Source organism: Momordica charantia, assembly GCF_013281855.1.
Source record: "Momordica charantia cultivar OHB3-1 chromosome 4 unlocalized genomic scaffold, Mcharantia_2.0 BLBB01000004.1, whole genome shotgun sequence".
NCBI classification, from domain to species: domain Eukaryota; kingdom Viridiplantae; phylum Streptophyta; class Magnoliopsida; order Cucurbitales; family Cucurbitaceae; genus Momordica; species Momordica charantia.
This window is the reverse complement of record NW_028275162.1, coordinates 21,159,829-21,182,408: the sequence shown is the minus strand read 5'-3', so window position 1 is coordinate 21,182,408 and position 22,580 is coordinate 21,159,829. Positions and strand designations below refer to the sequence as shown.

The following is a 22,580-nucleotide window of genomic DNA, read 5'->3' as shown; positions in this document are numbered from 1 at the left end:
CACCTCGAGACCTATCTTAATCTTGAAAACTATCTCAACTTCAAGTGCTATCTCAGCATCGCCTTGCTTTAATCAAGCATAAAGCAACGATTGTAAGCTCAATGTTCAAAGACAAAGTTTAACGGTGATTAGAAACTTATCGGATCGAGCTAAAGATACTACTTCCGAAGTTTCGCTGCCCAAAAATACTACTTCCGAAGTTTGGCTACCCCTCGACTCATGTAAATGGCGATCTAATTCACCCAACTCGGAAGTGGGGGCACCATTGGGGTCATTAAAAACTGGGCAATAAATGCCCAAAAGATTGGAGGGCCATTGGAGGAAAGTTGGGCCCAAAATGGCCCAACTTGTTACCCAAAGACCGGCGCACAAACCATGTGCGCTGGCAGCACAATGCGCGGCTACAGAATCAACCCTCCAGCCGCACAATAAGGGCTGGGGGGCTCTTCTGCGGCCCACCATCTCAAGGATGGTGGGCCTTGAGTCTTGTGCGGCCCATTGGGTCGCCAACCCACCTTTGTGCACGTTTTGGGCCACCACCAACATGGTATCATTTAGGCTGCAGATTTCAGACATGGATCCACCTACTCCGTTTTGTCTCTATTGGTCTCATTATAGAGCCGAATATAGTGCGGGAGTTTACTTTAACAGCCTCATTAACTTTTCAAGGGTTCGTTTACACTGCCACCAAAAGTTATAAATAGAAAGGAGGTATGTCATTCTCCCTCAAACAATTCAACCCAAAACTTGCTCATTTCTTTCTCTTCTTCTCTTAAACTCATATAATGACGCTTTCACCTGTACTCCCAAACGACAAGATCTCATCATTCTCTTGCTCACAACCTACTGGGTTTCTGTTTCTTCTAGCTAGATCCAACCTCTCTTTGATCACTCGACAGTTGATCCGATTCACCGACTTCCGACCAACTTACCAAAAATTGGATCTAATAGTATGAAGTATTTCACTTAATTTTCCAATAAAAATTAAGTCTTTAGTGATATTTCTCATGTTATAGTGAACCTGAAACTATTTAAGAATAAAGCAAATTAAATTTGTGAAAAATGACAGATAATGAGATTTTGCCGACGCCCAATATACGAATATCTTAGTGGAAACATTATTCATCTCTCCAATATATCCAATTTCCCACCATGCACCTGCAATGTTATTTTCAAAATATTGAAAAAAGGATTTTGCACAAAAGAAATAAAAGGTTTATCTTTGATATTAAATGAATTGCAACCACACTATCCTTTAACAATTTCTTAAAAAAAAATTACAAAATTCTATTTATATTAGGATAGTGAAGTTTGTTGAAAGTACAGTTCTAAAAGTCATAGCAAATATCGACATTTTGGTTGACATGTCGCTATCCAACAAGGGAAAAAGCTTTTACCCCTATATCGTCCACTTCGACAAAATATCGTAAAATATCGATCTTTTCACATATTTTAGTGAAATACTGCCGACATTTTAAAAATATATATATATATATTTATTTAACTAATCTATATTATATATAAATGAAGCTGTTGAGGAGAATTTTTTTCTACCAGTTTTGCCCTCAATTTTTTAATATATATCAATTTTGCCCTTCAAACTTCGAGGGGATGCGATTGGTTGAGGTATCTATTGATCCAATAAACATGTCTTACACATGTCTATTTTGCCTTTCAGATTTCTATTAGATTCGATTATTTGGATATTTTTTAATATACATATTTTGCCCTTTAAACTTCGAGGTGATGTGATTGGTCGAGATGTTTATTGATCCAATAGGCATGTCTTACACATGTCTATTTTGTCTTTCAGATTTCTATGAGATTTGATTATTTGGATCAAGGTATCTATTGAGAGAATCGATGTGATCAAGACCGAAGAGTTTTCCTATTCGCATATTGGTGTGAAGGAGATTAGAAAATTGTGTCACACATCCTTTCACACATTAAAATGAGAAGTTAATATAATAGAAGTTCAACTCTTCAACGTAATGCGTCTATTCACATACAGATGCAATTGCAAACTATCTATAAAGTGAAAAAAAACTAAAATGGTCATACATAAAAATTATGTCTGTTCTTTTTTCTTTCCTCAAGAATGTATATGAAAGTTTTTTACTTTGATCAAATAATTCATTGATATTTAATTTGAATGTTCGTATCTATTATAAATGTGACTTTCTTAATTGATGTTGGTTTTAACTACTCTTAGAATTTGTTTATGTATGGTTTACATCTCTTTCGTTATTTTTTAGAATTTTTTTTATTAATTAACTTGGGTTTCTAAGCTGATGTGATAGCTTTGATTAATAATTTGTATACTGTGATCACATTTAGGTTTAATTGGTCATAAAACCAACAAAACAAGAGAACATCAAATCATCTTCTAGAAGAAAAAACACTCAAAGTCCGAGATCTTATCAAATTCTTGAAGGAAAATCAACAAAAATTGGAGGTCCTACAAATTTCGTGAAAAAAAAATCAACAAGAACTCCAGATTATATGAAAAGTAAGTCATCAATCTATTCTTTTTATGAAATTTTATAATTATCTTTTTAATTCATTTATTTTCCTTCTATTATCTTCAACAACCTCCTCATTTTTTCATACCAACAAGTTTCGATTTTTTTAATTTCAAACTAACTTATTATTTGATCTATATTGAACTTTTTTTTTTCATTTTAAATCATATGTATATTTCTAGATTTTAAAAAAATATTAATTCTACAACAATGTCATTGTGTCAAACATTTTTCAGAAAATTTTCGTGCATATGATTTATTTTTCCTAAAATTTGTAATGATAAAATTTTATAGTATCATTATTTTTTTTTTCTAATTTGTTTAATATCTTATTTTCTTTGACTAGATAAAATATTACTAACAATTTTAAAATATAATAGACAATAATTTATGAAAACAAGCCGTCATAAAAAGATTTAAAAAATAAGAGGTAGATTTTTTTTTCAAAAACTACAAATTTAACAGAGATTTAAAAATTAGGTTTAAAGTAATTATTTTCTTGCCTCTAAAAGTGTTATAAGTGAAATATATTTCATAATTTTAGAATGTAACCCAATATCTCTTTCATGAAAATACAATTTTTTTTAAAAATAATAATCATAAAGATTTAAAAGAAAAAACTAAAGAATTTACATTTCTTTTAATAAAGATCTCCCACAAAAAATATCTTGAATAAATAAAAGAAATTACTTACTCCACTTTTTGAATACAATAATTACCTATTTATCCTTACATGGCTATTCCACGATTCACATAATTCACATTTTTTTTAATTTTTAACTTTTTTTATGTCAATCATGTAGTATATTATTATTTTAAAAGAAGATTAATTCGAATTTTAGTATCAACTATTAACATGAAAAAATTTCTTCTAAAAAAGGTATGACGTTATACATATATATGAACTTACACTTTAATTATCTATGATATTTTTTTATTATTTTCTCGCTTTCATTATTTTAAAAATTTATGTAAAATATTTAATAGTTAAGCATTAATAAAATGTATATTCATTCAAATATAAAATCACCGTAAAAAATTATATTCTAAAAATGTTAACCCACGTGAATCTAACTAGTACAAGTAAAAAGCTCACAACGCTAAAGTTTGAAATATCGATGTCGATTAAAATGTCGAGCTCCTGATTTTACGGAAATGTTGATGAAAATATCCACGTCAACAAATATTTTAGAAATCATGGAATTTTATAGAAATTATTGGGAATCTGCCGGTGGAACTTAAATTGTGATTTAATTTGATTATAATTGACTATTTTTAATCCTCCTAAGTAAAAATAATAGTAATATTTTTATAGAAATTTTGAACATCGACAAAAAGTTTGGACAAAATAATGGCAAATATATTAAATTTCAATGAAAATTGTTTAAATGAGTTCATATGAATTGTGTGGTAGTTTTATGTTATAATTTATTCTATTAATTTAAATAGATATGTATTATACTATAATGTTATTAAGAATATAAAATATAGGTATAAAAAAATCATTATCTTTTAAATTAATATACATAAAATAAAATAAGATAGACCACTAAAAAGTCATAAAAATCAAACGTATGGATGAAAAGGGAGGAGAAAAAGAGGCGTGATGGGAGTGAAATGAGTTTTTTTTAAGTATGTGAGAGGTGGAAAATCGATCCTACAACCTCATGGTTGGAGGTATATGTCAATTACCGCAACTTGTTACTTAAATAATTACGTTATTTAAGGAAAAAAAAATTGTCCTACTCCCACTATTCCACATCCATCGAGTCATGGGAGGAGGAGTGGGGAGGAGTCTATAAAAACTCATTTTCCCCATAAATTAACTTTCATTGGTAAAATCTGTATTTTATTCTAACATAATATCTTTTGTAATTAATTTTCTGTATAACTTACTAAAAAAGTAAGATTTATGCACGATAACCTAAATTACTTATACTTAATTTGATAACAATTTTGTAAGTTATTTATACTCAATTTGATAACTATTTTGTTTTTAATTTTCTATTTCTATCTTAGAGACGTTGCCTTAACTTGTACGTTAACAACCTAAGTTTTCTACATTGCTTCTTTTATCTTACATTCAAGAGATTATTCTAAAAAAGAAAATGAAGTTATATTTAAAAGAATTTCTTCTAATTTATTCACTACGTAGATAAAAATATAAATTTTTAGTTACGTCATTTTTTGAAATAATTGAGGGTGAATCCAAATGAATGAATTAAATTTTTTTCTTCGAATAATTAGGTTCGTCTTTAATGGTATTTATGACGTCCGCCGTGAGATATTATTTGAATAATTATGAGTAAAGGAAATTAAATTTTTGAAAAATGAGAGATGATGAGAGATCGACCATGTCCAATACACAAACATCCTAGTGGACACATTATTCATCACGCCAATGCAATTTCCCATCATGGCCCCTGTAAAATATTCAAAATCTTGAAAAATGATTTTACAAAAAAAAAATTTAATTGATTAATTAATTGATTTAAGGTATATCTGGATATTAAATGAATTATTGCAACCACACTATATCTTTTAGTAGTTTCTTTTAAAATATAATTACAAAATTCTATTTATATTAGGATTTTCAAGTTGAAAGGTCACTGTGTTGTATATTATTTTATTTAGTACCGCATTAGGTTAACTCTACCTTATTTTTTTTTATGAAAAATACTTAGCTCCTCACTGGTAAGGAGGAATCTTGTCCACACCAACATTTAATATTTGACAATTCATCATTTTTTAAAAACATTTTTTTTGTTTTTGTATTTATCTTTTTTAATTGTCAAATATTAAATGATGGTATGAACAAGATTCCTCCTTACTAGTGAGTAGCCTAATGTTTTCCTTCTTTTATAACATTCCAAACATAACTAAATCACGTGAATCCTAACTTCTATAGACTTAAACGTTAATTGAATCCTATAATCTCAAGGTAAGTGATACTCTAAAGCTCCAAGTCTTTACTACACGCTATCTTAGAAGACAAAAAGTAGTTTAAGGTGAAAAAAAAAAGTAGAAACTCAACAAAGCATAATCAGTACTTTTATGCATTTTGTATTTGAAATAATAGTAAAGTTAAGAAATGGGAAGAAGAATCATTTTACAGTGGTTCAACTAATACCGTTTAGCTTCACAGTAGAATATTGAATATCAATTTAATCAACATGTATAAATACACACTTATATCAACCACTGAATTAACTTCATGGACATAGTTTTATTGAGATAGAAACGTCACCTAAAAATAAATTGGTTGAGAATGAAAATAATATATTTTCACTATAAATGGCTTCCAAAATGATTGCGAAAGAATAGTCCCACGCACTTCACCCCCACTACTCGCGAATAATAGACACCCAATTTTTCCCATTTTTGCAAATGCCATAATAAATATGTGGTTTTGCTCCCCAGTTAGCCTCATCCGAAAACCAAACTCTCCTAAAACTTAAAGCTAAGAGTTAAGAGTTAACACCATGGCCTCCTCCAACAGTACTTGCAAGGCTTTGGTTGTGGCGGCCGGCTTTCTGATTCTGGTGGCTTCTGAGGCTTTCATTCACCCAGCCGCGGCGGCCGGAGTGTGCGGGAAGATGACGATAGGATCGGCAGCGTATAGCCTGATATCGTGCACGGGGGCGGTGGCGGATGTGAAGGCTAAGGTCTCGCCGGAATGCTGCAGCAGGGTGGCGGCCATGCTTAAAACTACTCCAAAATGCTTTTGTGCCATTCTCCTTTTTCCCAAGACTAGAAAACAAGGAGTCAACCCAGCCATTGGGCTTACCATCCCAAAACGCTGTAACATCAAAAACCGTCCCGCCGGCAAGAAGTGTGGAAGTAAGCTCATTATTCAATCCACATATTCATGACGTTTAACATTTCAAAACTGTATTTTAGTCTTTATATCCTTTATTTTTATATCATTGTTTTAAATTTGTGTTTTAACATTTTGATGTATTGACATCCATTGCAGTCAAGCTGAGGTACGGATAATTAAAGTATATGGGTGGATATTGGATGATAAAATTCTATTAACCAGAACTAAAATAGTTGCACTTTTTTAAGTAAAAAACTAGAAGTGTAAAATAGGCCTTGTGAAAATTTGATGATTAAAATTGTTTTTTTTTCCTTTCAAAAAATTAAAGACTATAATAGATATATTGAAAATTGAGAGACACCAAAAAGAAAAAGAAAAAAAAAGATTGTTGCAGATCATTTCCTATGATTTGATAATTTTAATAGATTTGGTTTGTAAATACTCATTGATAATGGGGCACGGGTGTTCATGGGATAGGTTGGGTTAGAGGAGTTTTTTGGACCAATCCGAATTTTCGGGTTAGGTAGAGCAGAGAACCAATGGAACTGAATAAGAAAATCAACCCAACCCAACCCGTGAACACCCGTACCCATTATAATTGAAATCAAGTTTAAGACAATATTATAATTAACTAAAAACAATATAGAACAATATGATTCGCCATGGAAAAAGGAATAGTTAGTCAATGGTTTATGATTCAAGAATCAAGTCTGTAATGTATCATCGTTAATAATTGATTTACCTAATCTAAAGCGTCATAAATATAGAGGTTGTAATAATCATTAAAATAAATTAAACATGTTATCCAATAATTATTAAAACATATAATTAATTAAAATGATTATTTGTGTGTGTGCTTTTTTTCAGAAAAAAAAACAATTAATCATGTTTATTCATTTAGGTAAGTTCTATACTTCATTAATCTCAACAATATATTTGATATAATATCTTTATCTCTTGTTATTCAATAGTTTATTAAGGGATTCAATAAACTAAAGTAAATATATTATCAATATAATAGCATTAAAATATGTGTATATGGTTTTAATTTAATTTGCAGAGTACACTTACCCTTGAGGATCAAAGGCAAGCAGCCCGCAGGCACATCATTTATCTTTATGTTATAATTATGCTATGAATTATTTTCACTCAAATAATTGAAAATCGAATGTGTGTTATAATGTTTGAATTGTTTCCATATTTATGCATATTAACTGATGTGTGTTAGTGTTATATTTATTATCTTGTATGTGTACTGTACTACAAAAAAAATTTGAGTATTTTCAAAGATAACAATCTTTAAAAAGTATAAAATAAACCCTTCGATAAATCAAGTAACCATTGGAGATAAATCACAAACCCTGAATCTTTCATGATTCATGCTGCGTAAAGAATAATTTGAGGACTAGAAATCTTCTCTATGTTTTAGATGGTAGAAGTTGGAGAAGGGCAGTTACCTCAATTCAAAATTAAAATCTAAATAAATTAGAATTTTTATTTACATCAAATTTAAATAATTTATAAATTTTATATCTCCCACTTCCACATAATATACTTTCATTATAGGCGGACCACAAAAAAATCAATACGTCTCATCATCCTCTTATGAGGCTCTTTCATGTCTCAAAAAATAGGAAATATATATATTCCAGTTCACCAGCATAAAAATTTCATACAAGAAAATAGGTTGTGTGACCAATCATACTTTAATTTCGAGAACGAGTCACTTTACAACTGTTAAGTGTGTAAAGTAACTTGGATAATTGAGTAAAGTCACTATGAAGTGTCCTAGAGTCATCTAGTCACATTTATCACAACTCATGGTCTCTTTTAAAATATTAATTTTATATATGTGTGTTCACAATTATATTACAAAAATATAATTGGACGACCTGTGTGAATACACTATAATATAACACCCAAAAATGATCTTCCCTTTTCTAGAAGATTTTCATCCCAAAACAACTATTGGTAGATCCCATTAGATTGAATCCTTCATGACCATTGTATTAAAACTTCTAAATTTTAGTAAAAAATGTTGTAATGGTACTTATGGAGATTTCTTAATCTTCATGGGTCTCACACAATGAAGAAGTAGAAATCAATTAACTTTTGCTACCTTTGGTGGTCAAATTGTGCACATGTGGTATGAAACATGTTAGAGTATTTTACTATTTCTCATTAAAGCGTATATATGTCTCAATTAAATATTGTATAGATGATAGTTTAGATATACTGAATATCTAACTTGAGTCCACAACTCTACCTTAATATTATATCAACTAATGATAACAGGACTTCCACCTGGCATTCAACCACAATTTATGGGATATGTCACCTTCGATCATAATATGATCTTATCTTGATCACATATCAAGGCAATATCTCATTTCAAGCTAGCATATACTTTCATATTGATGGTGTTGTTACAACAATACAATCGTCTCATTTCTAACTGGCACACAATCAAAGAAGCGATTACTCGTGTGAGAGAATCAATCTACTGTCCAACATACTTCTCATAAAATTTATACATTTTGTGTATGTATGCATAATAAAGTACCAAATTTTATTTCATAATTCAAATAAGCAATACAATTTGTTCAGAACCACATAGTTAAAGCTTTCGCAATTCTAAAGATTTAATATGATTATTAAAAACATCTCTAGGAATAGGCTTCGTAAAGGTGTACGCAACCATGTTGCTTGCTGATATATATTGCACATTCTCTTCTTTTTGTTCAACCATATCTCTAACAAAATTGTATTTAATATCTATGTGCTTTATCTTAAAGTGATATTTGGGATCTTCGTGAAAGCTTTGACAGCCTGACTATCACAATTTACAAATACTGAGTCTGGCGTACTTTCTTTAAATCCCAAATGACTTCTTAAGTCATACTGCTGTCTTGTACCGCTGTTGAAAGTGTCACAAATTCAGCTTTCATTGTAGACAAGGCTATGCAGGTTTGTTTCTTACTACTCCAAATGACTTAAGAATCTGTTAAGTCATACTGCAAGTTTGTTTCCCTGCCACACCACTTCCTCCAATTTATCTTTTTTTTTTAAGAGTTAGAATATGTATAGTTTTTTCTCTTTTATTTCTATGAATTTATTATAACTTATGTTTAACTATTTATTATAACTTATGTTTAACTATAATTAATAAGGTAACTTTTTATTTTCTACGACTATATAAAGAGTTTTTTTTTCCTTACTCTTTCTCCCTACTTTTTTTTCTCACCAAAACTTAAGAATTCTTTATCCTTTGGTATGTTTTTGTCCTTTAATCAATCTCCTGTGTTATCTTATATTATAGTTAGATTGTTAGTCTAACGTTTAACTTTTAGTTTTTCTTTCAATGCAATGTTAATAACAGTAATTTCAAAAAATATTTGACTACCTACTATATATAAGTAATTTATTCAAAAAACTTACCAGACGACATGCTTTTTTTCCTGTATCATTCTTTTTTTCAATGATTTAAATAAGAAATTAAAACAAAGTTTTATTTACTTTTATGTATCGTTATATTTCGGAACAAACAAAATAATGAAAAATCCATGAATATGTGTTTTTTCTATGTAATTAATTTTTTGTTTTTATACTTTAAAAAATATAGAATTTCAAGTGCATCACATGTGTTTCAACTGTGATAATTAACTTTCACCAATTAAATTAATATTACCCACATAATATAGTTAGGTTATAATTTATCTCCATCTTTTTCTTGATTGATACAATGTGTTTAATTATTTGATTTCATATATAGGCTATGGGTTTGCCAAATGTCTGACCTCCTTCCATCTTTGAAACCAGAACCCATGCCAGCCTTGTTGAGCAAGAACAATTACCCTTTTCTTACATTCAAGATCAGATTAATTACTATATAAGAAGGAAAAATGTTATATTTTAAAACTTGTCTTCTAATTTATCCTCCACATATATAAAATATAAAACTAAACTCCTCGGAAAACATTCTAGCTACACCATTTGTTTGCGTAGGATAAATCCAAATGAATCAGTTAAGTTCATCTAAAAAAAAGGAAAGAAATCTACGAAGGATTATCAAAAAAAATTTCTCCTATCTACAGTGGCAACTGAGAGGGGGCTTAGACCCATTTTCCACTAAGCCAATCTAGAATTTTTATGTCTAGTTGAAACATTAGTTTGTAATAATCCTAACGTTTCAAAGTTGAGGGGACTCGAGCACCCTTCGACCTACAGTAGATCCGCCCCTGCCTACCTACCCATTCTATATTTATGATAGGTTATAGTCCAAATGTTTATATATTTGATCCAAATGTTTATATATTTGATCCATAATTTCTGTTTGAAGTATTTCATTTAATTCTTTAATGGTATTTTATCATGTCGTTGTGGATTTGAGATGAATAAAACAAATTAAATTTTGTGAAAAATGAGATATTGACCAGGTCCAAAATACACAAAACATCTCAGTGGAAACATTATTCATCATTCCAATATGTTCAATTTCCCACCATGCACCATGAAATGTTATTTTCCAACTCTTGAAAAATATGGTTTATCTCGATATTATTAAATGAATTGCAACCACACTATGTTTTAAAAGTTTCTTTAGAAAAAAAATTAAAACATCTATTTACATTACGTCATTGTATTGTACTGTGTATTTTATTTTAACACAGGGCATTATGGTAATTAAATTCTAAACACGTTTTTTCAGTACAAGTGGGGATGGAGGATCGAACTCACAACCTCTTAATTTGATACATATGTCAATTATCGCTGAATTATGCTAAAATCTTATCACGCTTTACATAAATACGAAGTTAAGGATAGTTGCAAATATGACAAAAATATTTAGTAAAATAAGCAAAATAGCAACCACATTTAGTTTTTTCAAATATAGCATTTTTTTCAACAAAAAACGGAGGTCCAATTTTAAAGTTACAACTTTACCCTGCAATATATCTGATATACATCTGTAATATATCTGCAATCTAATATATGCTTATGATCTGCCACTGACATAATAATGATATACAATCGATTTACTTCTTATATAATTATGATATCTAACTTCTAATACGATTATCACTGATATACTTATGATAACCAGTCGATACAACATTTATCTATCTGTGATATATACATTGATATGTCTCTAATTTACCATTGATATACAAATGATATACCACTTATATAACTTCTTATATATGATTATATGATTTACTACTAATATAACATTGATATATATTTAATATGCTTCTAATTTACCTCTGATATAACCATGATATCTACTAATATAATTATGATACATGTGTGTTGATATAATACTATTATATCCAATATTTTTTTCATATGAAAACAATGGTGCAAAAAAAAATTTAATATAAAGTTATTATATGAAAGGTTCATGTGGATCATGCACGTAAAAAAAAGTTTTAAAATTTTGATATACTTTATAAATTTAAACAATTGATATCTCTTATATTTAGTATCTAATTAATATTAATATAGAATAAATATTAGTGATATAGCAATCAACGTTATTGATAATTTTAGAATATCAATCAACAAATTGCAATGGTAAACTAGAATTTAAACAGCTGATATACCACTAAAAATTAAACATTTTATATACGTTATATTTAGTATATCAGTTGCAAATATATTTAGTATATCGTAAATTAGAGGTACATTAGATATATATATTAGAGGTATAATACATACATCTGATAATGTATATCATGAGTACATCTGATAATGTATATCAGGAGTACATCGGAGGTATGTCGGAAGTATATTAAAGGTATATCGGATGTATATCATATGTAGATTAGATGTATATCACATACATATATACATTGAATATATATAAGATATTACAAGGGTAAAATCGGAATAATAAAAATTTCGAAAATAAAAATTCAAATATTTTGTTATGTTTGAAATTTTGAAAAGCTGTAGACATTTTTTGAAATATATGAATTATTTTTGCTACCCACTATCATCATCCTTAAATCTATTTTTTCAAAATAATTAATTCTATCTGTCACCCCAAACACACCTTGAATCCAAATCAATCAATTAAAATTGTTTCTCCTATCTATATGGTAAAAAATTAAAGTTATATATATTTTTCATATTTTCTGTTTGAAGTATTTAGTGTAATTTTTCCTGTGAAAATTAGGTTCGTCATTAATGGTATTTATGACGTCGTTATGGACCTGAGATATTCTTTTGAATAATTATGAATAGCAAATTAAATTTGTAAGAAATGAGAGAGATAATGAGACATCGACGTTGTCCCCAATACACAAAGTGGATACATTATTCATCAAGCCAATCCAATTTCCCATCATGGACACTGTAATGTTATTTTAAAAATCTTGAACAACGATTTTATTAAAAAACTATATATATATCTTGATATTAAATGAATTGCAACCACACTATATTTTAGTAGTTTCTTTTAAAATATAATTACAAAAAATCTATTTATATTAGGATTTTCAAGTTGAAAAGTCATTGTGTTGTGTATTATTTTATTTATTTGGACATTATTAAGTACTTATTTCTTTGTATCATTCCAAACACAACTAAATTAATTACGTGGATCGAAACTTTGACTTAAAAGAGAATTTTAAACTAGGATTTATAAAAAGATAGCTAAGGAGGAGAGTGATATTGTTTTTAATTATGGTAGAAAACTCAACAAATATAATCACTCTTATAAATTTTGTATTTAAAATACTAGTAAAATTAAGAAAGGAGAAGAAGAATTATTTTACCCTGGTTCAAATAATATGGTTTACCTCCACAACTTTGTAGGAGGGAGAATGATTTTATTATTCGGACGTAAAGTATATGAGAGATTCATCATAAGTCACTTACCATGTAAATAAAGGGAAATTAAATATCGTGACCTGACAATAATGTGGTCAATTTGATAATAGAATATTGAATATCACTCTATCAACATAGATAAATATACGTCAAATGAACATAGTTCAAGGATAATAACACATATGTCCCACCAAAAGATTGTGAGAGTTGAATCTCCCACCCAGATGAATACTAAAGAAAGTGAAAAAAGAACTATGTATAAATACACAGTTATCAACCATTAAACATCACCTAAAAATAAATTGGTTGAGAATGAAAATAATATATTTTCACTATAAATGGCTTCCAAAATGATTGCGAAAGAATAATCCCTCGCACTTCACTCCCACTACTCCCGAATAGACCCCCCAATTTTTCCCATTTTTGCAAATGCCATAATAAATATGTGGTTTTGCTCCCCATTTAGCCTCATCCGAAAACCAAACTCTCCTAAAACTCAAAGCTAAGAGTCAAGAGTTAACACCATGGCCTCCTCCAGCAGTACTTGCAAGGCTTTGGTTGTGACGGCCGGCTTTCTAATTCTGGTGGCTTCTGAGGCTTTCATTCACCCACCTGGGGTGGCCGGGGTGTGTGGGAAGATGACGATCGGGTCGGCGGCGTATAGCCTGATATCGTGCACGGGGCGGTGGCAGATGTGAAGGCTAAGGTCTCGCCGGAGTGCTGCAGCAGGGTGGCGGCCATGCTTAAAACTACTCCCAAATGCTTCTGCACCATTCTTCTTTCAGCTGAGAATAGTAAATATAGAGTCAAACCAGCCATTGGGCTTACCATCCCGAAACGCTGCAACATCAAAAACCGTCCCGCCGGCAAGAAGTGTGGAAGTAAGCTCATTATTTAATCCACAAACTCATAACGTTAAACATTTCAAAACTATATTTTAGTCTTTATATCCTTTATTTTGATATCATTGTTTCAAATTTGCTTATTAACATTTTGACGTATTGACATGCATTGCAGTCATGCTGAGGCACGGATAATTAAAGTCTATGAGTGGATATTGGATGATAAAATTATATTAACCAGAATTAATTCAAAATTCCAAAAATTAAAGACCAAAATAAATGTATTGAAAATTTAGAGGGACCAAAATGAAATGTATTTATAAGTTATGTATTAAAATAAGATTTAAATAAAAAAAAAGGAAGATGTTGTATATTTCCTTTGATTTGATAATTTTGATAGTGATTTATTGTTTGTAAACACTCATTCGATAATGGGGTGTGAACTCACCTTTTCAAAAAATAATAATAATAATAATAATATTGGGTAATTGAAATAAAGTTTGAGATAATATTATAATTAATTAAAAATAATATGAAACAGTATGATTCGCAATGGAAAAATTAATTATAGTTAGTTAATGGTTTTCGGATTCAACAATCAAGTTTGATGTATCATTGTTAATAATTGATTTACTTGACCAAGCAAATATAACTCAACTGATATATCTCCCCAAGAGGTTATGAGTTCAATTTTCAATCCCCAAGAGGTTGTCAGTTCAATTTTCAATCCCACATGTTCTAACACAAAATGCTTTGTAAATAATATAGAGTTTGTAGTAATCACTAAAATAAATAAATTAAACATGTTATTCAATAATTATTAAAAACATATAATTAATTAAAATGACTATTTCTGTGTGTGTGTTTTTTCAAACAAAAAAAATCATGTTTATTGATTTTTTAGGTAAATCCTATATACTTCATTATCTAAACAATATATTTGATATAATATCATATTTTCTTGTGAAATATATTCTCAATATAAAATCATTAAATATGTGTACATGGTTTTAATTTAATTTGCAGAGTACACTTACCCTTGAGGATCAAAGGCAAGCAGCAGCCCATAACCAGATGGGAAAATGATCTCTATGTTATAATTATGCTTTGAAATTTCACTAAAATAATTGAAAATCGAATGTGTGTTATAATGTTTGAATTGTTTTTATAATTACACATATTGACTTTTATGTGTCAGTGTTACATTTATTACCTTGTATGTGTACTATTAAAAGTACATGTCCTTTCTTTAGTAATGAAAGATACTATGAATAAATAAAAATTTCATTTTCAAACTTCACTCATAATTCACATCTTTTTAAAACCACATTTTATTAAGAAACAAGATCAAGTTCAAAGGCTTAAATATTATTGGACCTATGTGGTCTCAACTTACAAAGACAAAGTAATAAGAGCATAAATTAATTCGTCAAAATGAATATAATTCAGTGGTAATTGACATATATCTCCAATTATGAAGTCAGTGAGTTCGACTCACACATGTTTGTACTACAAAAAATATAAAGTAATTCAACAAAAATATGAAGTTGGTGAAAGTAGCTTCAAAGTCTCGCAGGCAACATTCCTTCACATTAATGATTTTCATATTCTGTTCTTCATAGTGTGCAATTATATTATCAGCTTAGTTTATTTCCTCGTCTACCCACAACGTTTCTTTAATATATTTAACCATTAATCTCTACCCTTTATCTATTGCATTATATTAAATCAATTAAAGTTCGTTCAATTGATATATATATATATATATATATATATATATATATATATATATATATAATGTTATCATTTAATTAATGCTATTAACGCAACATTAAGAATTAAATAAATTTATTCTTTAACTCAATAATAATTGGTATGTATTTTTTCTTTCGAATTCAGGAGTTCGATCTCTCATATCTCCAAATTTTTGTACTAAAAAAATTATATTTATATAGATTTATTTTTCAAAATTGATGGGAGTTGAATTAAACCTAAATAATCATAAAATTAAATAGGAAATAATCGACTCTAAACTTGTAGGTAGAGCGTTCTTGTTGATGGTCGCCGCGCTTTCTCAAGTCTGGATGCAGCTGTTCGTTCAAGACCACGACTTCATGGGTCGTGATTCGTCGTCATCTTCGTCACAGGTGGGGATGGTCGCCGTTGCAGGGATGGTCGCAATCACCGCACTTTTCTCAGAGAGAGAGGGGGTGGGTTGCAACTTGCGGGAGTTGAGGGATTGATTGAGCCAACACTTATTTTTTCTAAGTTAGAAACAAAACCGAACGAACCGAACGGTTCGGTTCGGTTCGATTGAAACTTTATCTTAACCGATCTGAACCGAACCGGCTCAATTCGATTCGATAATCGAGTCGACCTGTATGGACACTTTTAAATCATTAACAACATTTTTAAAAAAAAAAATACAGTAGTTTTCATTTTTTTTAAAGAAATTTAGATTTGATTTCCAAAAAGTTGTTAAGCTTATGAAATTATCAATTGCACGTTCTTAAAAAGTCGCTTTTCAAAATATTAATATTTTAAAATTGTTAGATTGGCTATAATTTCAAAACCATAAACGACATTTATATATATATGATTACTTAGCTAATCATCTCATCAAGCTATCTCATGATTTAAAAAGAAAAAAAAAAGATATCTCATAATTCTGATTTCAAATCATGGTTGTCGACAAATAAATAAATACGAGAGGGAACAACTTTATGTTTTCGAAATATGAAAAGAAAAAAAAAACACCACCGTTGAAGAGGATCTCTTTAATATTATTTTTAAAGTATTGTAATTTCAATTAGCTGGTTCAAAATCATCTCTTGAATATATAATAAATTACTTTTTTGATTAATTAAAAACTCAAACTACTAATTTGATCTTTGGATTTAATTTTAATTTGTTTTTTAAAGTTGAAATTGGATTCCTATAATTTGAATTTAATTTTATTTTTCTCCCTATAATTTGAAAAGTTTCAATTCTATCTTTGTGATTTGGTCAAATCTTTGTTGGAATTGGTGGACTCAAAACGACGTCGGATCGAGCTACGAATGAGTCACGATCGAGTCTGGACACGGGTCGAAGTGGGGATGAAAAACAGGGAAGCTGGACGCTGCAGGCCACTTGGACCGAGAAGACAGTGCCGCGACACTAGGGGATAGCGCCGCAGCAATGTCTCTGTCACTGTGTCAACTTTATAAATACTATTGTTTCGGATTTTTAGGTTTACAAACCGAACAAGGGGTTATTTGCAGCCGTTTTTCAAAGGGTTTTGGCAGCAAATCAGTGGCAGCGACTCGGGTATTGATAGAAGGTTTGGGGTTAACCAAGATCGATATCGGGTAATTGTATCTTGATTCTGTGAATTTTTCATTCCTCTTCTAAGTATTAATTGTGTAAAATACTTAGAAGTTAATGGCCTTTTGTTGAGACCTAGGGATATTTTGGGGAGTGTTATTGTATCCAATCTTTAATAATATTGGTCAATTTCTGGAATATCGGACGTAGCCGTGAACCAATATAATTTGCTACTTCTATTTACTATTTTTCTTTCTATTTGCATATTCTTGATTGTGTTTGATATTTTCTGAGAAATGGAAAATTATTCAGGTTGGTTAATTTCTCAATAATCTCGTGACTTATTCATATTAAATACATATCATATATCTATTTAGCTGTAGATTAGTTAATATTTCCATTCAATTTCAGCTCATTCTATTAAGTTTAGAACTGCCAACAAAAATATAAGAAAATAGTTGAGTTTTTAAGGTGAATAATAAACAATCTAATTATATAACGAACCTATGGTAATCAAATTAAAAAAATATATATTCAAAACATGAAAATCAAATTGAAATTAAGCTCAAATCATAAGGATTAATTATGACTTCTTAAAAATGTCGTATTAAAACTAAGCGAAAGGATTAAAACCAAATCATTAATTTAACTTTTCGAAGAATCACGAAAGAAAGATTTTTTTTTCTTTTGCTTTTAGTGATATGAATTCAAATTTAAATGATCTATCTTACTTTTATCCCACTTATCAACGTAAATCATGCACCTAAACCACCTTCTTCTTTTTTTTTTCCTTTTTTTTCAAATAGTTGCGTTGAGAAATGATTATTCAATAGGAAAAATTTTTAACAATAAATAAAAAAAGAAAAGAGTTAGTCCAGCTGTGCATGGGCCTGGATCTCCATTACCTTGTGATTGGACTCCTTGTCTCGAGCTTTTTTTCAAAAAAAAAAAAGGAAATTACATTTTTCAATTTCCACGTTCTTGGCCGGCCCGGCCCGGCCCACCAAGCCCGTCTCCACGGTGGCACTCTCCGCACCGTCCGATTGTCCATTGGGAACAAAACACCAGAATTCCCATGCCCCCTCTCCCGTCCGATTCCGGGTCAATCAATCTCCTCACGAAATACAATGCGGCGATGTCCTCAAATCAAGACAAATTCTGGACCATTCAAACTCGCATCATCACCGAAAAATAAAAAATACAAAAAAAAAAGGATTGGTCCCACACAACCACCATGGAAAATCTTCCTCCTTCCCACCCACCATCATGGGCCCCACAAGCATGCCACACCCTAGGTCCCACCAAAAACACAAAACACATATATACACACATATTATAAGTTACAACAATACCCATTTTAATGAAAAACAAAAATATATATATAGCTAGACTAGGACTTCTAGATGTGTCTCATTAATTTTTGAACCAGACCCAATCTACATAATTATTCAACCCTAATTCTACTTACTTGCTATAATAAAGTTATTGTTGCCTATTTTACTCAAATAGCATTGTAACTATATGTTTATTGATTTACCATGTAATAAGTTAAAGAAAATAACCATATGAAAAAGTAATCGGATAAACTTTAATTTTTGTGGTTTAAATGTTTTGATAGCATATTTTGGTTTGATTAAACTTTATAAACCCAGTTAAAACCTCAAGAGGCTAAATTAAAAATAATTTGGTAATTTAACAAAGTGAAATGGTAGGAAGTTATGTTGAATGTGCAGTGAAGTTATATATATATATATATATTTTTTTTTTTTTTTTTGTAAAGTTGGAAAAAGGGGAAAGGGGGGTGTTTGAGCAACAGTTGGGGGTAGGAAAAACAAAAAGGAAAAGCTGAAATTTGAATTGTGTGTGTGTTGGGGAGGCCAAGTCAGTGTCCTTTCCATACACAAATCAAACATTGCTTTACATGCAGCAAACATTAAATCATAACATTTGCAATTATTTAGTCTCCCACATTTTTTTTAAATAAAAAGAACATCTAAATTCAAATATTCAAAAAGAAAAGAGAAAAAAAAAAAGTCACAATCCCATTTTCCGAATCCCGAGACTCTCTCTTCTCCACCCCCACACTTTTTTCTTCTTTCTTGCCGTTGACTGACCGCTTCTGTAATCATCAAAATCTCTCTCTTTCTCTCTCTGTCTGCTCTTTTTTCTCTTTTCAAAAATTTATATACACCCATTTTTGAAAAACCCAAGTGGTGGCCAGTTTCAGTTTCGGTTCACACAAATGAGTAGTGACCTCCACTCTCTGTCTTCGCCACTGGCTTTTGCAGTTATGGACGCCGCCACTGCCGCCGTCGCCGTCGCCGTCGACCCATGTTTCTCGCCGGAGCTTTCCACCGGTTATTTGGAAGACGCCTTGGTTGAGTTCACTTCAAAACGACGACGCTTGCTCCTCAACGATCACATTCACAATAATAATCTTGTTGATCAATTTCAATTTCCTCAGAGCTACTGGAGTTCGTATTGCACGTGGGGGGCGGACGCCGATAATGCCTCCGACACTTTCGATTGGACCAACCAAATTTACGATTTCAATAATTATGATGCAGTTTCAGCAGGTGGGGTTCTTTTTTTTCCCTTAAATTTTAATTTATGACGTACGATTCATAAGTTCATAATTAATTAATGACTATTTTGTGGAATTATGGTCATTATTATTGTGGGAGAAGCTTGTAATTTGAGTTAACTTTTTTGGCAAAAAGAAAACAAACGTACGGTTGGATGGGTTGGAAAAGTTTTGTTGGGATTTAATTGAATGAAGAAACTGAAATTGGTTTCGGTTTTGGTTGGGTTTAATTACTAATTGTTATTTATTATGTGCAGATGAGCTGATAAGCACTTCGCCGAAAAGCAGAATCAGTGAGGAAACCAATTATACGGATGTGTCAGCGATGAAAACGCCGGAAGTAGAAGCGTTTTCGACTCCTAATTATAATAATTACTGCTATGAACATCCAAATTCTTCTTCGTCTTCCTCTAAACACCAATTCCACGCTGAGTTTTTGGCTGATAAACAAACAATTTTATCCCTCTCCCGCAAGCTGCCTTTATCTTCAGGTGATCCACTTTTTTCTTTCTCTCTCTCTCTCAATTTTATATTTCGTTTTGATCGAAAAAAAGATATGGGTATTGAGCACTAGAATTGTAAACAAAAAGACGATCTTGGTGGGGTATTATATATTATATATAGAATATATAATGGCGTAATAGAATTATTTCTTAATAACTTTCATGGTTTTTTTTTTCTTCTTCAAATTTAGTTAATTAGAAAAGCTAAAAAAGATTAAATTTAAAATATTTTCATAATTTCTCTTAAGTTTTTTGTCTGCTGCATGTTGGAGCTTATATATTGGTATAATTTTGAAATATTAATTTGGGCTTTTTTTTTTGAATTAATTAATCAGGTGGTGGAAGTGAAACAAAAAACTTGAAGAAGAGGAAGGTGGTGTATCCATTTGCATTGGTAAAGCCAGGAGGCGTAGAAGGGGACATAACCTTAAATGACATAAACCAAAAAATCTTAATGCCTCCGACCCGGCCGGTCCGTCACCCGGTCGGAGATTTCGCATGTCGGCCGTGCGTGTCGGCGGACGGACCGGGTCTCTCCGGCAAAGCCGTGGTGGCGCTCACAAGAATCCACACTCAGGGAAGGAGAGGCAGCATCACCATTATTAGAACCAAAGGTTAATTAATCAAATATTAACCCAAATATTGCGCTAGAGTTGTGTATAGAGGAGAGAGAGAGAAAAATGTGTATGTAATATAATGATTGAGAGAGAGAGAGAGAGAGGGAAAAGTTAATGAATTTGTACTTAGTATATAGTTTAAGGCTGCACTGTAATTGATTAATGAATATTTGGGTCACATTATTCCTCTCAAAGCTCAAATCGCCATCAGAAGAGAAACAGTCTTTTTGGGTCTGAACCCAACAAGGCGTGCAACAGAAAAAAGGAGAAAGAAGTCCAAAATAAGAAAATTTGGAGTACAAAAAAACTGAAGGGAGGAGAGAAGAGAAATACACAAGAGAAAAGTAAAAAAAAAAATGCCCACTCTCTCCATAATTAAGAAGGATATAATGGACCACTATATGAACAATTAAAAAGTATCTTTTTAAAATATTCGGTCACGAGAACAATAATTTTTAGAGTGGACGATTACATTCACGAGAAATGTATATGTCATTCTCTCTAGCTAATAATACAATTAGTCACGCATTATCATCCCATAATAAATGATAGGTTCATAATATTTTTTTATTGAATTTTTTTCATTATTGCACACTATGGATATCACGCATGAATTGTCTACAAAATTGGCCGTGGCATTGGCTTTGGGCAATAACTTCATTAGCTATGATATTTACTTTGGAAATTAGCTTGTAGGTCTAAGAAACTAAATTTTTACCTATTCATTAGAACTCGTCATAGCTAACAAATGTCATAGCGAATGACGTCATATATTCAGCAATAGATTCTACATTAATTTTTACAATATTTGTTAAAAATTAAAATTTAAAAACAAAACATAATTATAATTTTCTTTTCATATGTTACGTTGAAGTGGGGTTGGATGGTGTCTGATTAAGATCAACTGCCAAAACTCAATATGAATATAGTTGAAAACGATCCGAATTTAAATTTCTATACATTATACATTGAAAACAAAAAAAAAAAAGAAATTTATTATATAATAATAAAACCTTAATAAAAGCAGCCATTTCGTATATGGTCGCAGTGACAGCCGCTGACACCAGAAAAAGGAATAAATACGAAACTCAGAATCCACTGCTGAATATATAATTGCACAATAAAAACACTATTATTAAATTACGAGTTTTGTTTATTTTTTCCAACGAAAGGAGAATTGGTATTGAAATTTGATAAATTTATAAAATATGGTTCATTCCAATGATTAGTGGAGGTGGAGTATATAATATTATTTATATATTTGAAAGTTTGGCCCTTGTCTGTTAAGCTGGGCACTGGCAGAGAAATTTGTTCTCTCCAATTGCATGTCGTCTTCTTCAAAGGTCAAAACTCGTTTATTTCAAAATTTCCAGACAGTATCCAACACGTGGGCCACCCCCTCTACTTCTTCCACTCTATAATTTTGCTACACCCACCCAACATCACAGCCGTCCAATCCCTTGACCTTCACCCCTCATCAGACGGTTGGGATGCAAATACACTCTAATCAGTCAGCCGACAAACAATGCAACATATCTATGCTTCCAAATAA

The 22,580-nt window shown here is 30.6% G+C and overlaps 2 protein-coding genes across 2 annotated transcripts; both read left to right on the top strand.

The window, feature by feature from the left end:
- The first annotated feature begins 6,004 nt into the window (after positions 1-6,004).
- On the top strand, positions 6,005-6,518 carry LOC111015576 (uncharacterized). Its single transcript, XM_088122987.1, has 2 exons — positions 6,005-6,362; positions 6,499-6,518. The coding sequence occupies exons 1-2, from the start codon at positions 6,005-6,007 to the stop codon at positions 6,516-6,518; spliced, it is 378 nt and encodes a 125-aa protein (XP_087979113.1).
- Positions 6,519-19,428: 12,910 nt separating this feature from the next.
- LOC111015652 (uncharacterized) lies at positions 19,429-21,211 on the top strand. The gene is made up of 3 exons (XM_022290744.2): positions 19,429-19,900; positions 20,166-20,399; positions 20,747-21,211. Exons 1-3 carry the CDS (start codon positions 19,567-19,569, stop codon positions 21,028-21,030), a joined length of 852 nt encoding a protein of 283 aa, XP_022146436.1. The 5' UTR covers positions 19,429-19,566; the 3' UTR covers positions 21,031-21,211.
- The last annotated feature ends 1,369 nt before the right edge of the window (positions 21,212-22,580 follow it).